The sequence below is a fragment of the Chaetura pelagica genome, unplaced genomic scaffold (genome assembly GCF_000747805.2).
Source record: "Chaetura pelagica isolate M959 unplaced genomic scaffold, ChaPel_1.0 scaffold126, whole genome shotgun sequence".
Classification (NCBI taxonomy): domain Eukaryota; kingdom Metazoa; phylum Chordata; class Aves; order Apodiformes; family Apodidae; genus Chaetura; species Chaetura pelagica.
Genome location: NW_009953787.1, coordinates 2,520,990 through 2,542,166, shown reverse-complemented (window position 1 = coordinate 2,542,166; position 21,177 = coordinate 2,520,990). Strand labels below are relative to the sequence as shown.

General features: G+C 35.6%; 1 protein-coding gene across 1 annotated transcript in view; it reads right to left on the bottom strand.

The window, feature by feature from the left end:
- Nucleotides 1-1,311: 1,311 nt before the first annotated feature.
- The window catches only part of IFT74 (intraflagellar transport 74), a 37,646-nt gene continuing 17,780 nt past the window's right edge, over nucleotides 1,312-21,177 (bottom strand). The window contains 11 exon segments of the mRNA XM_010001028.1: nucleotides 1,312-1,427; nucleotides 3,065-3,125; nucleotides 5,067-5,192; nucleotides 5,971-6,134; nucleotides 9,814-9,940; nucleotides 10,924-11,021; nucleotides 15,106-15,159; nucleotides 18,279-18,358; nucleotides 19,580-19,620; nucleotides 20,239-20,382; nucleotides 20,741-20,783. Of these exon segments, the coding sequence (XP_009999330.1) occupies nucleotides 1,312-1,427; nucleotides 3,065-3,125; nucleotides 5,067-5,192; nucleotides 5,971-6,134; nucleotides 9,814-9,940; nucleotides 10,924-11,021; nucleotides 15,106-15,159; nucleotides 18,279-18,358; nucleotides 19,580-19,620; nucleotides 20,239-20,382; nucleotides 20,741-20,783 (1,054 nt within the window).

Here is a 21,177-nt window from a genome sequence, read left to right as displayed (position 1 = left end):
ATCTACGGCCCTCGTGCTCTCTTTCTTCCTTCTTCTTCCATCCATGGTGGGCATCCAGGGAAGACTCCATCTCTCCATCACCATTGATCCCCAGGCCCATGCATTTCTCACCCTCGTCAATCTCCCCTCCGCTCCTGTCTGCTCTGCCGCTCTCTCCGGCAGCTCCACGACATTTTGGGACAGTTCACAGCTCAGGGAGTGATAGAGGTTTTCACATTCCTGCACATATTTGTATGTATTTGTACATATTTTCTTCTATCATTAGTATTTCATTAAAGCTGCTGAGTTTAGTTTTCAATCTGGAAAGTTCCTCTCCTTATTCTCTCTCTCTCTCCTTCCCTACTTGGGTGGGAGCAGGAGGGGATTGAGAGCGTTGTTGTCATTGGTTTAATTGCTGATCCTGAGTCAAACTGTGACAGTGACTAACTCAGCTCAAGATGAAAAGTGCACCAAATTTAACACACTGAAATAACTTTTAAAATAGAATTTATTAATTAGCTGTGTGGATGTATTTACACTGGCTCAGAAACTGACTGTACTTGTTAGTTTGCAACTTGAAGACAACAATGCAGGACTGAAGTCAGTTTGAATTGACAAAGGACATCTGCATTCAGATACTGGAGATGAACATTTCTAGTTCATGCTAATGACAGGTGTTACTATCAATATTTTAAAATGTGGCCCTTCAGTTTGTAGTCCATTAAAACAGTTGCATAACCAGCCAGTCCAGTTAATATCCCCTCTTAATGCTCTACCTTAAGAGCACTGTTACAATATCCTTGGGAGCACAGGACGTCTCAATGGCCACTGGCAACTCTGTGGTGCTGTCTGGTAACAACATGGAAAATCTGCCTCTGCAAGTCTTTGAGAAGAAAGCTGAGCCTTGGAGAGGTGTCAGGACTTTCCTACTTATCAAGATAAGTAGGAAATTTGGCCATGCAAAGGGTGATGGTTTAAGATCTGCCATGCCATTAATTTCTGGGGACAAATTAAGGCATCAAGGCATGAAAAGAAGTATGAGACTGGGGGGAAGTGAAGGCTCTAGACATAAGGGATCTGGAGAACAGCAGATGCCCCAGCACGTAGAATGTATTGGAAGTAGGTCATGAACTTGGGTCCCTGGTGGTAAGTGTAGGTGAGGAAGAATGGGAAGAGGTAGTTAATTTTAGCGTTGTCACTAAGGAAAGCAAGCAAACCAGAACAGAACCAGAAAAGGAACAATACAAGCATCTAACTCCTTGCATAGTAAAAAAACCTGCCTACAAGAGGAGGAAGAAACCTTTCCAGGAACTGTAGGAAACTCAGTTTTGTTCAGTTCTTGGTGTTCTGTAAAGCTTCTATGACAGCTTTATTGTGTTCTTTCACAAGCTTTCTCACGTTCTTCATTATTGGCTGGTAGTCACTCTCCTGACTTTTCGTTGCTATGACTGATTAAAAGAATTAAGGAAACAAGCTGCCAATATAAATATTAGCATAATTAGAGATCATAAGGCAACGACAATACAGTAAATTTCCTTCTGTGAAAACTGTCAAGGGTTGCAAATAATGGAAAAAAGCTCAAATTGGGTCTAAAACATTTGCACCAGTTTACTAGCTGCCATCTCATGCCAAGCATGGTAAAAAAAAAAAAGATAACAAGCCTGAGACAGTTTTGTTTTCACATATATAGGCCAAAGGTCACTGCAGCAAAACTCTGCCAATTGTTACACTGCAAAGAAAACCATTTCAATGCACCCAGCTATTAAAGCCACACAGTTTGGCACTTTAGAATTCCAGCTAACAAAGTCCCCAGCCCAAGCAAATAGGATGTCTCTTTCCACTAGCCCAAGAAGACACAAAACTCTATGTAAGGGCCTGCCCTTGGATAGATAATATGTTGTAGCAAGTCAGGAGGCACTTTCAATATCCTGATCAAATTCTTCTCTTGGTTTGTCTTAAAGTCTTTTTTTCTGATAGAAAAGATAAGACCTGAGACTCTTGCCTTAATGAAATATTCTTGTAAAGCCTTCTTCATAGAAGAGGCAGCTCCAATTACATTCTGTTATTCAAGACTTTTTTTTACAGAATTTCCTGAAATATATTCTTCTGACATTTTCTGAGACATGTAGCAATGTCCACTGTCCAGCACACAACACTGGATGATACAATCTAGTTTTGCTGTTGTTTTTGTCAATTGTATTTTTTCTATAATTGTAAACATTGATTCTATGCATCTTTGAAATTTCAGATTTTTGTTCCCTAAATCATTTTAGAGAAGCATATTTATTGCAGTGAATTCAGAGTCTCTACAACACAGAATAAAAGTGCCACTATGCCCTAATCGGATATGTGCAATAACCACGAAGAATAGTTCAAGTTAAGAAGAACAGTCCATTCTAATAAAAAACAATCCAGTGCTTTTGCTAAGTTCAGAAACTACCTTATGAAAGGCACTTGCAGCAAAAAAAGATTTTGTTGATGTTTTGGGAAGGTTTTACATGATGAGCGGAATGCAATCCTTTATTTACCATCACACATGAGAAAGCTACAATGCAGTTCTCCATTCCAATCCACTTTGCTGCTAAAGCATCTCCTTGTCATATCTTACCACATTTATCTGCTATTTTTCCCCTCTAATATACAATTCCTTTTCTATTTTATAACAAACAGATTAAATGCATGACATGTGTTCTTTATTTTTTCATCCTTGATATTCATGGTGTTTCAAAATGGGAAAATACCATGCAAAGTCATCAGATTTTCAAGCAATGCTACACTTGCAAGATAATTTCATATAAGACTGGACAGCTGTGAAGATGATCTTCATGTGAAACCCAATGGCAATGCTAAGGAAAAACACCAGACAAATCTTACACTTTAGGACATCACAGAATTGTTTCAGACAACACATGCAAGTCTTGCTATATGTAATATCTATCAGCTAACCAGACATTGGCAAAGCATGGACATTCCCCTCCTCCCATCTGCTGTTCCCCATTTTGCCCTGTCTTATTCTGCTGGAGGAAACAGACTTCTTCCTCAATTAATACAGTGCATGAATTTTACTGTATTTCTCAAAGGATACATTCCTTCATCATAAAGTTATTTTGCTCAAGGTGTTGCCACTTCCTCTCCAAATTTGTAAGCTGAAAACACAAAAACAGCCAAAAATGAAAACGACAATTATTACACACGTAACTTTATACAAAGACTCTCCCAAAAACATTGTATCAGAACCTGATAAGATCAAAGTTATTTCCCAAAAAACTCACAGAAATGAGCAGCAATGGCAAAATTATTTTTAAAGCGGCCAGTGATTAACCTGCATATAGTATAGCACTTCATACATCTATTTATATAAAAGAACTGCCTGCAACTGCAGTGGTAGATGGAAAAATCAGATGAGAATTCAAGCCTTGTCACACGGAAAACATTTAAGCAAGTCAGAAGTAAAAAGGTGAACACTGTAGGGAGATACTAGTTCTCATTATACTTCATATCATTTAAATGATCTCTACTTAAAATCAGCAAGATCTAAAATGACCAAAGATACAATACTTCCTGACACTGCCTTGGACTTTGAGCTATATGGAAGAAACTTCCTTACTTCCATAGTTAAGTTTCCTGTCTGATGCCAGAAGCTGTGATAAGAACAGAGCTGCAGCAAGAAGATTGTAGGAGTGTGGGTTAAGTGCTGGCACTTCTTCAATACTTTCAGCATCAACAGGAAACTAATGTGGACATTATATTGATGGCTGCTTCCTGACAATACAATTTTATAATATTTGTTTTTCTGATGCTACTGTTCAAGGTTCTGCATTTCAAGATACGGTACATGCTATTTTGAAACATAAAAACTGAAAATCATTCTGTGACTAAACTTTCAGAGGAAACCAAGGTAGTGAATCAGGAAAATATTGCAACATTTTAATTCTTAAACTGGGAGATATGAAAATATGTTGTATATTACTCAAAATAAATCTTACAAAGAATCAGTTTTCTAGGGTGCCTGTCACAGCAAACATAGTAATTTATTTCCAAGATTCAATACTTCTGACCAATTATAATTTTTATTGCTCCTTTTGTAGATGCTGCTACATGCAATGCAGACACTAAAGAAGCATAAGTTTAAAATACTGTCTGATACATACCACATTGAAATAGAACTGCCACAGTTGAATGAAGTGAAGAAATGGTGTACAAGTGTACAACTACAATTTTATATAAAATTCTTAGAAACATTATGCAAGTATTTTAATACCTGTATGTCTGTTTCTGATTTACATAACCTGTTCAGCTTTTAATAAAATTAGAAAAAAGTAACAGTTCTAAAGAAAAATTCAGTGAAATGCAGAGAAAATAATCAATTTCCATTTTTCAGCTTATTTTGTGGTTATTTATTTTCCTTCTGTGCAGTCAAACCCATATAGCGGTCAAGTTTTGTTGCAAAAATGACAGCAGTTTATGGATGTTTACAATGGAAGAATCAAAGCTGCATAAGAGTTTATAAACATCTTTTTTCCTGATACACTTCTGAAATGTAAACATATTCATATACCAAAGTTCCTTCAGTATAAAAAAGTCTGAAGAAACCCGAAAACTTCAGTGATCTGCAAGAAGCACAGGGACTGGAAAAACGGAAATGTAATTATTAGTACAAGTTGCAAAAAAAACCCTTACCATCATAACTTTAAAAGCAACGAGATCTTATCTAATTAGTAGTGACTTTTTTTCCACTGTAGTTTCTTTCTAAGTTGGTCCTCAAAACTCCTCAAGCAATGGAACAGCAAAAGAAGGAAAGTTTTGAGCAAAATTAGTACAAACATTTCAACAAAGATTTTGTACAACTTTTAAGCTCAGAATGACCTCTGCCTAGTAAATTTGAAATCCAGAGCGTAAGAGAAATTTATTGGCATATAGCTTTTCCTTGAAAAAAAGAAAAGATGGCTATGCATTTATAACACATAACTTTGAAAACTCCTTGAGAAGAAACAAACTGATTCTGTCCATACAATCATTCATACATATGAGAAAAACAAATCTGTCATGTAAGCAGCTGAAGACATAATATGTAGCTTAAGTTATACCTGAGAATATGTCTCATTCTCTTGAAGCTCTGTCATTATTGTCTCATACTCTGTATTCAAGTGTTCAATTATTTTCTTGAAAGCATGTCTTTGTTTTGTTAGCTTCTCTTTGTCATCCTGGAGCCTCTAGTTGTTAAAAAAAACAATACAAACTGATAAATGGATGTGTTCACTTGCTGTAGTCTACAGAAAAATTATTTTAATGTAGTTTTCAAGATGCTAACTTTTCTTCTTTTCAGAAGAGAAACATTCAATGGTTATGGTTCTGGCCAAGTTGTAAGCTTAGTATATCAATGCAAGGAGGAGTGCTGATGTTAAGAATTTGTAGTAAACTTATCACATGTGAAATGAGAAGAACTCTACATAGTTTGTCGTAAGAGCAAATACAGAATTGATTTTTCCTTTTTTGGGGATTCTGTGGTTAGATTGCTACATTCAAACTTAAGGGTAGTCGTGTCTTACAGTAGAAAGTTCAGATGAAACACTAAACCAGATTGGAATAGGTTGCCCAGGGATGCTGTGGCTGGCCCCTCCCTGGAAGTGTTCAAGGCCAAGTTGGATGAGGCCTTGAGCAACCTGGTCTAGTGGGTGGGAGTTATCCCTGCCCATGTAGGAGGTTGGAACTAGGAGATCTCTAAGGTCCAACCCAAACCATTCTATAATTCTAAAATAAACAGGAAATTCTGTGGATAGAAGTTTAAAAAGTATCCAGCTGATAGCCTGCTACATATAGTTAATAAGTCACATCTATAAGCAGAGAAGCATTTTGATTCATTTGCACGGCTGTGCAAGGCCAGCTTTCACCTATCAGTCAGGATTCCCAGTCACAGACCCAGATTCCCCTCCATTAGATGCTGAAAACTACAAAATTCTGTATAATCCAAGGTTTCATTCCTTCAATTACCTTTATCTTATCTTCTCCTGATGCTTTCAGAGCTGGCAAATTATTATAGACCTCCAAATCCAATTTTGTTTGTTCAATTTTGCCTTTAAGAGAAGCCACTTCATCTACCATCTTGCCCTCCAAGAGTTCCATCTTCTGTAGGTCCATTTGCAGTTTTTGAATCTCTAGATCACCAGATACACAATCTCTAATTAACAGTACTTTTTATTTCATAATATATACATATATATATTGCCCAATACAGAAAGGTTTATGCTATGCTTAAGCAATATAAACAGCTCTTTTCTGATTTTGATATTCATGGGAATGCTAATGTGAATGAAGGAAAAAAATTGGTCTTACAATCATCCTGTAAGTCAGATTCCTAAATCACACCTAGTGTATTATACTCCATAAGAAAGAGTAATGAAAACATGATGATTTTCTGTCCCAGTGTGGTATTTCTATCGTTAAAGTTGTTTATAGCATCAGTCAATTTCAAGTCTTAAAGCAGAGGAGATACCTTACAAAAAGTTGACAGCAACAGTGCAAACAACTGAAAAAATTATCTCTGTTAGTTTTTTAGCATCATGTTGTTTTTATTTGTGTTGTCTTTATAAGATGACACTTAACTTGATGAGAGTAAATAGCCAAATTTGCTTTAAACATTCAGGAAAGTACTTCCGTATCTCCACAAAATAAGAACTGTCATAGCTTACAAAATCAGCATGTGCTACAATAAATGGCATTTACTTCTCAAGATCCATTAAAAAGAAACAACATAGTTACAGGTAATTAAAGAGTTAGAAGTATAGATGGATTCTTGTATGAGGAGAGATGTAAAGACTGAAACTGTTCAGATTTGAGATGCTTAAAAGAAGACACAATGAGGATACACAAAATAAAATATAGACCTCAATCCAGTTTTGGGGATCCTATCCACCCTGAATGTGAAAGGATTAGATGTGCCTAGACTTGTTTGGGATGGTTTTCTGACATGCAGCCTTGTCATCGTATTTTCTTTATGCTCCTGAACATTTAAATACATGGCTATACAAACATACATTTCAGAGCTGTGTCTAATTCATACGAATGATACCAAAAATGCAGGCTTTTTCTCTACATTCTGAAATATTAAGCAAAGTGGGCTACTGGAAGAGATGAGACACAAAGATGAGCACAAAGAAACTTCTCTCGACACAGACTATAAATTTCGCTCAGATTTGTACTGATCATCGGAAAAAAGATAAGAAATTTTTCCACCTACTTAACCAAGACAGTAGAGATCTTTACAGCAGAAGGGACTTGATGTGCATATGTGACAAAGGAAAAGTTCACCTTACCAAAAACTGTGGGTACAGTTTCCTTAGTGGAATTATTTGGGTAAATCTCACATGATTAAAACCCTGTCATAGCAAAACTTCAGAACTCATCTCTTGTCTCCTGTATTTATGCCACACTTTTTAGAGCAAAATACTGCTTTAATCAACACTTCTGGATTATTTCATAGTGCCTTGATGATTTCTTTAGAAATCTCAAGATAAAAATACAGTACAAGTTTTTTTGTACAATATGTAATTAACCCAATAAACACACTTCCATAATGTAAGATTGAAAAGGTCCTTTAAGGGCAAAGAGCACTTGTATAAGTATTTAAAATTTCTATTCTGGTAAAAAGAAGGTTTAAAAAGAAAATGTTTGGACCTACATTGCATCTCTGTGATTCCATGCTTATGCTGCCTTTCACCCTAAAAGACTTAAGAAAACACTTTCTCTGTGTCTAAAATATTTCATAACTGCCCATAGTTTGATTTTGAAGTTCCTGGTATTGGTCAGTATCAGATCCTAAAACACTACTGAATAGAGCACAGCCCTCCTTCTTTTATTCCTATGGCACTGTGGTTTAAAGAAAATGCTAAATTAAGTCAATGAATGAGGGCTTTAATATTAAGAATAGTAAAAAAGTAGAATTATAAAATAAAAAATTATTCAAATTCAAGAAAAATAGCAGAAAACAACTTTAGATTTTATTCAGGCCTAATTACCACATTTTCACTTTTTCTATGGTTGTTCTAATATTTATAGTTTCTTATTTTAAAATAACACATTGTTGACTAACCAGGATTTATTTTAATGTAAAAAGTAGTAACAATATAAAAGCCAAAAAGCCAAAAAAGGCTTCTTAGACTGTTCTATCTATATACTGATAAAAACTGATAGTGGGACAGCAGTGGACTATCCCTATACATTCTGGAGAAAATGGAAAAAACTGGAAGGGCTGAATTTTATCCTTAACCAGGAACAGCCTCAAGGAAAAAAACCTCAAAACTAAAAAGCCTCAAAACTTCTCTAGGGGAAAATACAGGAAGAGGATGCAGCCCAGTTCCTTCTGATACGCCATGAAGTTGCAGCGTCTAGCAAGGCAGTGTGTACACAGTAGCAAACTCTCAGACGAAACTACGGTGACCCAGGGAAATGTTTTTGGGAAACTATGCCATCAGCACTTTTGTTTATTCTTCATGGTTTCCTTTTATTTTATTTTATTTTATTTTTTCCTTTTTCTTTTTTTTTTTTTAAGGTTCTGCTGCTGGACTTTCTATATCTTTGTTACAGAAAGAAACTACAGAAATCCAGACTTTAATCACAACAAATGAATCCTGAAGCTGACTGTGCTATAATTCAGGGATTAAGGAGAACTTCACCTGCCCAGATTAAACATTCACATTATTTTAGTAAGACTTTTAAGTTGTTTATTACAATATTTGTGACTCCTTGCTTTCAGACATTTAGTTATGAATAATTTAAACGATCTGCTGAAAATTACATACTGTAACTTCCTTCTCTCCCCTTGCAAAGAAGAAATAAAGCTTACAAAAATATGCTTGTAATGCTATGTCCTTCCAGAATATCCATATATTGTGAAGTAATAAGAACTGATGCTCACGTGGAAGAACAAGAAGTCATTTTTTAACTTGTAATATATGGCTCAGCTTTTTAAACTATACTAGAAATCAAAATTAGTATTTTCAGACAAAACAATACATTTTTATATTATCTACATAACAACTTCTTTTTTGCACGTAACTTTAAAGTCACAACACAGGTTCATACATTGAAAACTACTACCAAGTACAGCATGTAATAGCCTTCTAACATGATTTACAGCTCTTAATTTCTGCACCCTTCTTTCTGCCAAAATAACAAGGAAAGGCTTGCTGAACCAATAATGATATTGGCAAAGGCTTAGAATTATTATATAAATTCCATTATAAGCAGTGCAAATACAGAACTAAATAGATACTTGTTACAGGATTGAAAGAAAAATACTGTCTGCTTTTTGAAATTACAGCTAAGATTCAGGAGATTCTGATACTTAATTTTAAGTATTTGAGTATTTCCAAAATGAAATAAAAATGAATATTCACTTTTCAGCGTTAAAGTCTGAGAATTTGAGAGCTATTCCCTGTTGGTGCCAGTTATTCTCCTAAAGCACATAAACAAACCATACACAGGTGATACTATGAGCTACATTTACAAATAATATATGGTAAGGTAACTGTGGAAGTCTCTGCTTCAATTTAATTAAACATTATTTTAAGATTGTGAAAAATGTTTATTTGAAGGTGAATATTAGTAAAGTTGAACTTTTAGCTCAAATTAAAACACTCTGTTTAACATTTACCTGTGCAATGAAGCTGATAATTTACTGGTAGTAAGCAAAATGCTCCTGAGGAATATAACTGACTTGTTGCTACCACAAGGGCTTCAATTTGTCAACTTGTTGCTGATCTTGTTCTTATTATTAGTGTAACAACTCAAGAACAACTTTTAAGGAATTAATTTGAAATTCATTGCTGATCTCACCTATAAGCAGATTCTTAGCAGTGCTCTGTGATTTCTGCATTTCATTTGATTTGAAAGAGAGGTCTTCCTGCATAATCTTCAGCTCTTGATTGGTTACAGATGAAATTTGTTTCATACGATTCACATTCTGTGTGTTACAAATAACAATAATGAGAACATGCTGTATCTTTGAAATAAAAAACGGTAACTAGACAAGTAAAAGCTCTCCAGTCCTAATACATTGTCTATTACTTGGTGTTTCTTCTACAAAGATTCAAAATATTGGAAAGAGTCTGAAGTGATATAAATGTGAACTATTTTCATTCTGCCAGCTTTTGACAAAAAAAAGTGCTGACAGGCTAGCGAAGATGAAAAAGAAAGCAAGTATAAAGTGTGTTGCAAGTACTAAGTGTGTTGCTGTATCAATCTCTACTCTAAAATAAGTGTCATTGCCTGAAATACACCTTATGGCATACCATACTGAAAGAGAAGACAAGTGATGATGTAATCAAAGTACTACTCAGCTGAATGATTTCTGTAAGAAAAAAACCCATGGGAACCAAAAATGTTAAAAGAAAAAAATGTTTTGAAAGTGCAAAAAAAATGGCAGACTGCAAATGGGAACAATTTCTATAATTTTTACAATAAATATTACACAGTAGGGTATTCCAGATGTAATGTTAGTAGATCAGAGAGATGACAGGAATATTGTAAGTTACTTAATAGTAGTGACATAATACTGACGAACTGAAATTTGTAGACTTCAGGTTAACAAAATATTGCAGTAGTTTTATTCGCAATATTCTGAAATGCTTATCAGGAATGGAATAATGTTTATTATTGCAATGATGATGGCTACAGCTATTATGCAAGCATTTCTTTTATTCTGGTCACAAGTACCATCTAATATTAAAAATTATTTCTCCATAAATAAATTAAATTATTTTTATTGTTTGAGTGTTCATTGTTTAACTACAGCTGTATATGTTTTAATGCTTATTCGCCCTAAGAGATTGTTATGTAGATACTGACTGGATAATACATAAAACACATTCTTCTGCATCTCTTCATTCTCCTATTTCTGTGATTCTAAACTTCTGGCTTGCCACAGATGGAGGGAAATGAACTTACTCTGCTTGAGTGCTCCAGGAGTGCAACAATGTTAGCTTCTATTTGGGCCTTTCGTTCCAATTCCTGCTTCTTCACCTCTTCAAAAGTCTCAAGAAAATCTAAAAATCAAAAAACATAATAAAGTAGGCTGCTATTTCCATGGGTGAAGCACAAGCCCTAGTAGTTTCCAGTCAAAACTTTGTATTAAATAGGTAAGCTGTTCAGGTTTAGACAGGTTACTATGAGACTGAAAGTTTATTGAAGAGACACATGCTTGATTCCTTGAAACTTGTCAACTTATGGGTTGAAATGAAAAAAAAGAGAGTTTTTCCAAAGAAACATATTTGACTGATTAATGACATGAGGTCATCATATTGTTTAGATGAGAGGTGACACCCAATGAGAAAGGAGTTTCAACACCACCATTTCTGACACCTTTCTCAATACTTGTCCCAGTAGCTGCTGGTCTTCTTTTTCTGAAAGCTATCAAAACGGGCTACTAAACAAAGAAAAAATGTGACTTTACTAACCGTAATGGCTTGGACTAAATTCCAAACACAAGGGTTCTGAGACCAATATTCTGTTGGCATCGTCTTTTTCATTCGGTATTACGTCCCTTCACTACATCTCTAATGTATGTTCATCGTAGCAAGTGCTCAGCTGAATCTGACAAGACAGTTGCAATGGTGGTACATACTCTGTGTTCTAGGCATACTACCTGGTGACATACTTAGGAAAAAAAAAAGGTGCTGGAAACATCACATAGAAGTCAGAAGTTAGCCCATTCAGGGCCACAAGTTATGATCATCCCTCTCCTGCTGGGCCTCCTCCTGAAACATGGCTTATTATGGACAGGAGCACCCATGAAGTCTAAGAGTTTCCAAACTTTATAGCTGGATGAAAAAGGAGAAAAGCGCTTGTTTGAGCAAGTGGGATTTGATAGGAGTAAATTCAAGATGGATTATTTGGGAGGAATTACTTACTGGAAATACTGACAAGCCCTGAAGGGATGAGGACTGACTAGAGAACTGTGTATCCCACAGTATTCAGAAACTTTTGAAAGTACCTACTTTTTAAATTCTTTACCAATGGAACACTTATGAATAAGAAAACCATCGTAATATCTGACATCATCTGCAATGCTGTCCATGAAAGAGTTAACAGAGTCGCACAGCACAGCTTCTAAAACTTTCAGAGGGGAAAATGTGCATTATTAAAGCCAAAGGACAATTCTAAGATACTACAAAGACTACATCTGAGGCAGAGACACTGGGAATGGTTAGAAGTCAATAAATAGCATTATACAACACATTTGCAATGTGCACAGCTGATTGCCAAAATTAATTACTAGTTCTGATGCAGATTCAGTTGGCTCAAAAAGTTTCAGTCCACTCTACACTTACTGTAAAGAACAGTACTTGGCAAGACTGTAGGTAAGTTTACCTTTTGCTAAGACTGCTGTGACCTAGTAAGCAGAAAAGCAGTTAAACCCAAAGCTTAAACTGCCTGCAACTGAAAAAAAGCTAGTCAAGTCCCAAGTGATGAATAAGACCATTCCCAGGCCTACTTTTCTCCTGTATCCAGGCTGTAAATGAAACTATCCTTAAAAAGACAAGTTCTATTTTGTCTCTGTGATGTTTCTTCTCTTCAGAATGAGCTTCTCTGCTTTTATCCTAAAGATCGCACAATTACCAGAGGAGCAACACTAGCTCCAAAAAGAGTTCCTTTCCCAAAGGGCACTTACTAGGTACTTCATACCATCTGTTGCTGTGAACTACTGATAGAAATTTTCTACACAAAAAAAATATCTGAGCACAACAGAAGGGAAGAGCAGTAATGAAAGCAATAGTATTGAATTTGCTGCTCAATGTTTTGTGCTGAAAATACTTCAGCTGTTCTCTCCTTCTTTGTTAAAAAAATAAGTTGGTAATTTTTAAAAGAAAATCAATCAGATAGTCGAACACACATCAAACTTTTAATCACATTTAACTATTTAGTGCTCTGTTAGTAAGCAAAGCCTTCATTCACATCTCTTATGGGGGTTCTGAGCCACTCTTTTTCAACATAACTGATGATGCCATGGCCTTTGATGCATCTTAACAAGTGGTCTTCAATAAGTTGATAGCAATATCTTGATAAACCTATTTTTTTGCTGCAGGCAATTGAAACTTCCACAAGATATATGTACGGAAGGCAGAGGACTGAAATAAAAGCACCACCATAAAATAATTCTTATAGAATCATGGAATTGTCAGAGTTAGAGAGGATCTCTAGAGATCATCCAATCAACTCCCCTGCTAAAGCAGGATTGCCTAGAGCACATCAATCAGGACTGCACCCAGTTGGGTCTTGAATATTCATCTCCAGAGAAGGAGACTCCACAGCCTCCCTGGGCAGCCTGTTCCCATCCTCATCATAAAGAAGTTTTCCCTCATATTTGGGTGGAACTTCCTATGTTCCAGCTTGTGCCCATTGCCCCTCATCCTGTCACTGGGAAATACTGAAGAGACTCTGGCTTCATCCTCCTTGCACCCACTCTTTACATACTTATAGACATTAATTATACTTACAGACACATTCAAAAATACGAAACAAGAACAAAACTCCCTCTTTAGGACTGGCAACTTCCTTCTTTATCTGCAGAAGTAGAGACAATATTCCAACTGAAGCCTTCCTCAGCGCGTAAGATTACTTTGTGTCTCTGACAAGTTTACACAGAATCACAGAACTTCTTTGGTTGGAAGACATGTCCAAGATCATCTAGTCCAGCCTTAGATCTAACACCACAAGCTCATCACTAGACCATGTCCCTAAGCACCAGGTCCACATGCCGTTTAAATGCCTCCAGAGATGGTGATTCCACCACTGCAATGGGCAAACCATTCCAGTGCTTGACAACCCTTTCAGTGAAGAAATGCTTCCTAATACCTATCCTAAACCTCCCCTGGTACAGTTTGCACCCATTCCCTCTGGTCCTATCACAGATCATCAGGGAGAAGAGGCTGTCCCCCTCATCGCTCCAACCTCCTTTCAGGTAGTTGTAAAGAGCAATGAGATCTCCCCTCAGTCTCCTCTTCTCCAGACTAAACAACCCCAGCTTCCTCCGCTGCTCCTCACAGGACTTGTGCTCTAGGCCCTTCATAAGCCCCACTGCCCTCTTTTGGACATGCTCCAGCACTTCTATGTCCTTCTTATAGTGTAGGGTCCAGAACTGAACACAATATTCAAGGTGTGGCCTCACCAGTGCCAAGTACAGGGGGATGACCACCTCCCTATCCCTGCTGGCCACAGCGTTCCTAATGTAAGCCAGGGTGCCATTGGCCTTCTCAGCTACCACTTCCCAACACAGAGCTGTGCCTTACGCATTGTTCCTTATTCTATAGTTTTGCTGTTATTCTGCCCAATTGTATAAACTTACACTTAATCCTTTTTGACTTTTTTGTACTTAATTTCTAATCTGCAATAAATATTTTAAATTCCAATCCTGTCCACTAACATTATTTCAGCTTTTCCAATGTAGCACTTCCTGGGACACAATGTATTTCCTCTCTGTCCTGTCATCCAACTGATTAATAAAAATATTGACAAATCTGAACATCTAACACACTGCAAAACTCTTCTCAATGAATCCTGACATCTTGGCAGTGAATCCTTCATAATTAATAACTTTTTAATCAAATGCACAGTATAGGTTAATACCGGCAAATATTTCCCTAGGTTGCTTCCAAAAATACCATGAGACAGCAGAGGATTATGTACTGAAGTCAAAGTACACATCATCTGCTGCTTCTTCCTTTTTCTGCAATAATCAGAATGACAGTGAGGCTTTGCTTTCAGAAACCGTATTAATACTGAAAATTCAGATCAAGTAAGCTTTTGCCCTTGTTTCTCATGAAATCAGGTAATTTGAAAATGAAAGGACTCTCTAAGTGCACTCTTATCCATCTTTCCTCATTGTCAGCTGATAAGCTTCTTTCAGTATCATACTATCTGTAAGTTATACTGAACATTTTTCGACAACATTGTAAAAAAAAATAAATAATACGCTTTGGCCTTCATGGTATATTTCTTTTACTGAGTAACTGACCAACTTTTGTAAGCTGTCTACTACAATATCCTAGCAATAGGGTTCATTTTAAACAATACAAGAAATGTTGTACTTTAGAAGAATTAGGTCGAATTAAAGCATATTAGACAACTTACTGTCCATGCTCTCTTCCCTCTTCTTCAGCTCCTTGTATTTCCAATTTTCATCTCCTGCAAGAGATGCAACATTTGTTTAACTTCCTATAGCCGCAGTCCCGGATTCCTTTAGGTAGGCAAAATGTTATTTTTAAAAATAAAAATTCTACATGCCTAGAAACTACAGGACTCATCCCATGTCATTTAACGTAGTTGTTTCAACTATTTCATACAGTTTTATATTTTAAAAAATACATATAATTAGCTTCATAAATCAGCCTCAATTACATTTTTAGAACCTTTTAGAGGTTAGAATTTTTAATAAATAAGAGCGGGATAAAAATCTGGTTTGAACAAAGGAAGTTCTTTTGACGTTAGGTGAATTTCAATAATAGAGGACAAATCTTTGTTGTATTTGGGCACCATGGATAGTTAAACTTCCTACAGCTCTGTTTAACATATGAGCCATTTCAATGGTAGTTTCATGTATTAGAAAGGACTTTCATAAGGATACACAGCTTGTAAGCAACAGTGTGACAGTATCAGGGAAACAAACAGGAAAACCATACAAGTAATGACAGAGGAAAATAAACTGCAGAGAAAGACTTATAAAATTAAGTTTAAAGAACATTTCCAAGCACATTCTTTGTAGTGGCATTAGGAGCAATGAATAACATACAATATATAATTCACTCCCTCTTTAAATCCATTTACTGACTATAAATAGCTCTTACTTAAAATATACTAGTAAAGTGGAAACCTGGTATCTGTCACAGGTTTCAAGAACATGAGACTATTAAGTGCCCAAGAATAATCTGAAATTTCAAACATCTAAATTTTTTATTGTTTGAGTCTTGATCACTGATACATTTTCAGCTTAATCTTGTAACCTTGAAGAATACAAAGAAAACAAATGAAGTAGATACAGATATAACTGAGCAGGCAAATTTCTCCAGGTCTTTTTACTTGTACACACCCATGCTTTCCTTTTTATCTATTATACACAAACAGCAAGAACACCCTGGGGGCCCTAAGGGACTGTGACTCTGCTTCAGCTTCCTTGCAGCTGTGGCTTTGTTACTTGCTGGACTCTCATTTTGCAAGACACGTCTCCAGTACTTAATAACTCAGTTTGTTCTATTCTTAAAACATACAGTTACAGTAAGACATGAAACAAGAGAGTTACATGTTCTGCCAAGTGTTTAAAGAAAAAAAAATCTGAAATAAACACAAGAAACTTTAAAATGACACAGAGAAGTTTTCTTTAATATATAGCATTATCATATAATTATCTTAGCATCTTCTGCAATTTATGAAGTGTTGTGTCTATCTCATTATGAGATGAGATAATGTTGATTTTGACTAATCAGTTAAAGGTAATGGCTAATATATGGAACATATAATATGTGGGTGAATTTTTCACTTCCTTACATTTTCTGAAGTGAAAAATAAAGATTTTTTTTTTTTCTATTTATGGTCTCTTTATTCTGTTTTTCCTGCTAAAAAATGTCCTAGCACTGAAATATTTATCCTGAAACATCTAAAAAAATCCTCAATTTCTTTTTTTATTGGCTATTTTTCCTTAAATTTAACAAGAAAACTTTAGGAGCTGAATGTTTTGTAATAAACAGTTAAAATACTGTGCCAGAAGCTGACCAGGGAGGGAAGGAGGAAGGAATCTCAAGGAAACTCCAAGATGCTGATTTAGAGCAGAAGTATGAACAGCTGTCTGCATTTCTCTCTCTCCATTCACTGGAGAAGAGGGTCTTGGCAGTTTAGACTTCTGTGTCTTGAACCTACTGCCTATTAATATCTTCCTTATTCACTCTATGTTATACCAACAGGTATAAATCCTTCTACATTATAAACCAAGGTAACTTTATTCTGAATATGCTGACTGTTCCTGATATGCTGACAGAGAGCATATGCTTTCTCCTACATATGATTAAAACCCTCTTCAACAGTGGTCTTTTTCTGAAGCAGTGAAAGACAAACAGTGAAGCAAGGAAGGATTCTGTCTGTTATCCTGACTATACAATGTGAAAAGCAACTCACTTCTTGCCTTTTCTATTTCTCCAAAGATACAAAAAAAGTTATAAGCCAAACAAAAAGGGAGAAATTAAAGCAGAAGACTGAAGTTGGCAACTACATTATCAGAAATAGAAAAGCTAATAAAACAATCTTAAAAAATTATTTGCAAAAAAAAATTATTAAGGACTTGGAAAAACAGGCAATATTTTGTAATGCAAAAGATGAGAAACAAATATATGAAGCATTTGCTTAGGGTCAATTTAAAAAATATTTGCTCATGTTAAAGAAATTTACAGCTAAATTTTATACTGATTGCTCACAAAAAAGTATAAAGTAAAAAGGACACAAACACATTAATTCATCAGTCCTATAGAATTTAAGAAACTCATTACAAGGTTTCCTAGAAGGCATGCATGTATTTATGTAACTCCCAGCTAAACCATGTTCCTTAAAACTAGAAAATTTTGTTGTGGGATGAATTTCCAATTTAAGGAGAACCTTCCACAGCTGTTGAGAGCCCATGTTCAAACTAAGCTACTTCCTCCAGAACCATAACTTTCAGTGCTATCACAAATCCCAACCTAACCTAGCCCAATGTACTACAGCAGGTGTTCGCTGAAGGTAGGTTTGTAAGTTAATGCCATTTCTAGGCAGCTCCCAAACTCTTCTTGTAAAGATCCACCCTAAAATTTTCAAAGCCATACAAAAATAGTATTGAATCCTGCCTGCTTTACACATTACTATTAAACATTCTCAGATCCACATTCACTGACAGTGTATCAGATAATGTAAAAGGTAAAAGAAATTCAAGCTCTTCTAAAGCTGAGCTGGTTTTGAAATGCTGCCAGTAAGATAAAGTTCTATTCCTCAAGTAGTCCTGAAAATAAAATTTGGACAGAAAACCAGACAGCTGTACAATTATTTTATATGGTAGCTTTACTACACAATATGAACATCATGAATGTGCCACTAGGAATTGGTACTCCCCATTTCTCACAACTGAAAAAAGCCTACATACTTAGACACAAAACCTTCTTTTGATGGTGAATAATGGACACTTGCATAAGCCTAAAACTTTCAAGCAACTAATATCCATTACAAAATGTGTTACAATATAAACAGATGCAGCTCTGCATAGCGTGCTATAACTCTAGTTATATTACCTTGATGATTCTCCAGATCCATATCAAGTCGTTGAATGACCTTTTTAAAATGGCTTGTTTTTGCATTTACTTCTGCCAGCCTGACATATAGATAATGAAATCCAAAGTTAAAAATGCATTGTAAGATACTTTTTTTTTTCAGAGGAAAACAGAGAAAAAAATGAAGAATAAAAATAGCAAACCTAAGTTTATCAAAAACAAGAGAAAATCAGGACTGTTCTTATTATAAAAGGTATAAGTAAAGCACCTGTGATATTAGTCCATATATCTATTAAATATTAGTATTGCTGCTCTTTTTATTAAAAACGTTTTTTGTTGAATCGTCTGTTGTTTTTAACTTACTCAATTAGTCCCCCTGCTGGTTGCTAAACAGCTCTGCAGAGATACAACATAACTAGTAAACTGCATGAAGGAACTGTATTCCTTAAAAACTGACCATGTGTTCACTAACATACATGAAGACTTTGCAAAGTAAAACATTATATTAGGTAATCAAACAAAGTGAGGAAGAAAGTTACCTTAAAGTATTTCTATGTAAATTCTCGAGTATGATTCTATTACTGTTGCTTAAAAAATCCCATTAATCAAGTTATTACCCACTCAAAGGTGCCAATGCATTAAAAATTAACCCTTTATTACAGCTGGGAATATGGCTTAAAAGCATATAAAATTGTTTCTAGATTTCTAGTTTTATCGCAATTTTTCTCTGAAGAGAGAGAAACCAAAAGGCTCAAAATCACAAAAAATATTATACTGTTTTATATCCCACTCACCCCCCCAGATATATAAATGTTGATAATAACATTTATCAAGGTTTCTGGCAAATCTACAGAAAAGTCCAGTGCCCAAAAACATAGAAGCAATGCTGTTACTCCACAGAATTGAACCTTCTGTAAGCAACTTTGTATCTCTTAGTTTTTAATAACACATAACAAACAAACTCTTCAAAATGTCACCGCAGGGTAAAGTAGGTTTAACATCACTGGTATCCCAGATTACTAGCACTTAGGGATTAATATGTTCTTCAGCCTTAAAGCAGTTTATATCAGTGCTATTACATTCTCAAGGCATGTTCATAAGGATAGAAAATGTCTTCTTATGCAGCTCTAAATGTCCTATCACTATATATGTTGTTTAGCTGAAACAGAAGGATATATTCTGATTTTTGTGGAAGTTTAACACTAGCAGAGACTTGAGAATGTAGTGATATTCAAAAAGTCTATAGAAACATATGATGGAATTCAACTATCTGTCTTTAGAGTCAACACAACTTCCAGCAACAGTATAACAGGATTACTCACTGTCTCTCCATGCTTGCTATTTCTTGACTATCGTCCTTAATCTACAAAAAAAGTGTAAGAATGGTAACATACAAAATAACATCTATAAATGAAAAAAGGAAAATCAAAGAAGATTTCTTAATTCATTATAGAGGGAACAGAAACTCTGCATATGAAATCACAAACTTGCTGTCACACTGTCCAACAATGGCTCTTCATTGAAGAAATTGATATGGTATTAAGCGTTACGTCTTCCAACTGTTATCCTCTTTTCTCAATACACATTTGAAAATCAGACACAGTTCTCAGTGCCATTAAGTCCAATGACCTATATATTCCATGTGGATAGTTACAGAACAGACCTTTGCAAATCAACTGAATTGCTCCTGCATTAGTACAACTTCTCAGTACCACACAAAGACATTGTCTGGAGCTATGTGACAGAGCTGTTGGATAGGATTGGCTTTCCCATACCAACATGGCTAATGAACTGGCATAGACCAAGCTTTGGCTGAATCTGAAATACCCCCTCCAGGCAATTCATTAACTGTTTTTAATTTCAGGTGATTTGTTCTGCCCAGAGAGCAAATAAAGATTCAAGATTCAAACCCAGGTATTTTCAAATATTATCATCCCTTAAAATACTGACTCTTTTACATTATAACATTGTACATTCTTGCCTGCTTTAGTAATCTTTCTCTTTCCTCCTGTGGAGATTCCAAATTCTTATCCTCAGCAATCATTTGATCTCGACGTTCCTCGAGCTCATGAAGTTTCTCATACAGCTGCACAGCCTTCTGTTTCACCTGGGACTGTGCTACTTTCTGTTGGGAAAAGTGAACACCCACTAGCTATTTTCAGATGGCAAAAGAGCCTTGCAGATATGATGCTTTAGTTAAGCAACACTTATCCACACAGAGAAAATGATGCTTAGTTGTAACAAGCAATACAGAGATGGTATAAACAATAAACTTTATAATCCACATTCTCAATACTGCATTTTCTGGAATAGAATAACCCCATCAGCTACTTTTAGGGAGTTAATCTTCAAGCCTGTCCCTTGGCCTTCATCATTTCTAGAGGATTGAAAACCACATCCAATATTGAAAAGAACTAGAAAGACGTATGTAGGTGGAATAAATATCTTAGCACGTAGCACTTTGTGCTTCAAATGCTAGTTGCTATAGTAGTGGAATGTGGAACAAGAAAATCTTTCTTGCATATCCTGAAAACGGGAAACATCGAAAAATGAGGTCTTGCAAATCCTTAAGAAGGATATGAACAATAATTTCATGTTTATCTTCAGAGTGTCACTCTCAATCAATCAAATGTCACACAGAAAGTTTGAAAACTTATAAATAACTAAAGCCAGAAAGCCTCACTATTGCTATCAAATTTTTGGCATCCAGCAAAATCAATTTTTACCCACTACAGATTAGAAATTATTGGTGGAAAACAGAGAGGCAGCTTTGCCTTCCCATTCTAGGGCACGATCCTCCAATTTAAGGAGAGATTATAGGTATTTTCCTGCTGTATAATTTTCTACACTAGAGTTGAGCAAAGATTGGTACAGAGATCACTTGTTATTTACATACAGCACTTAGCAACTCCTCCTTTAC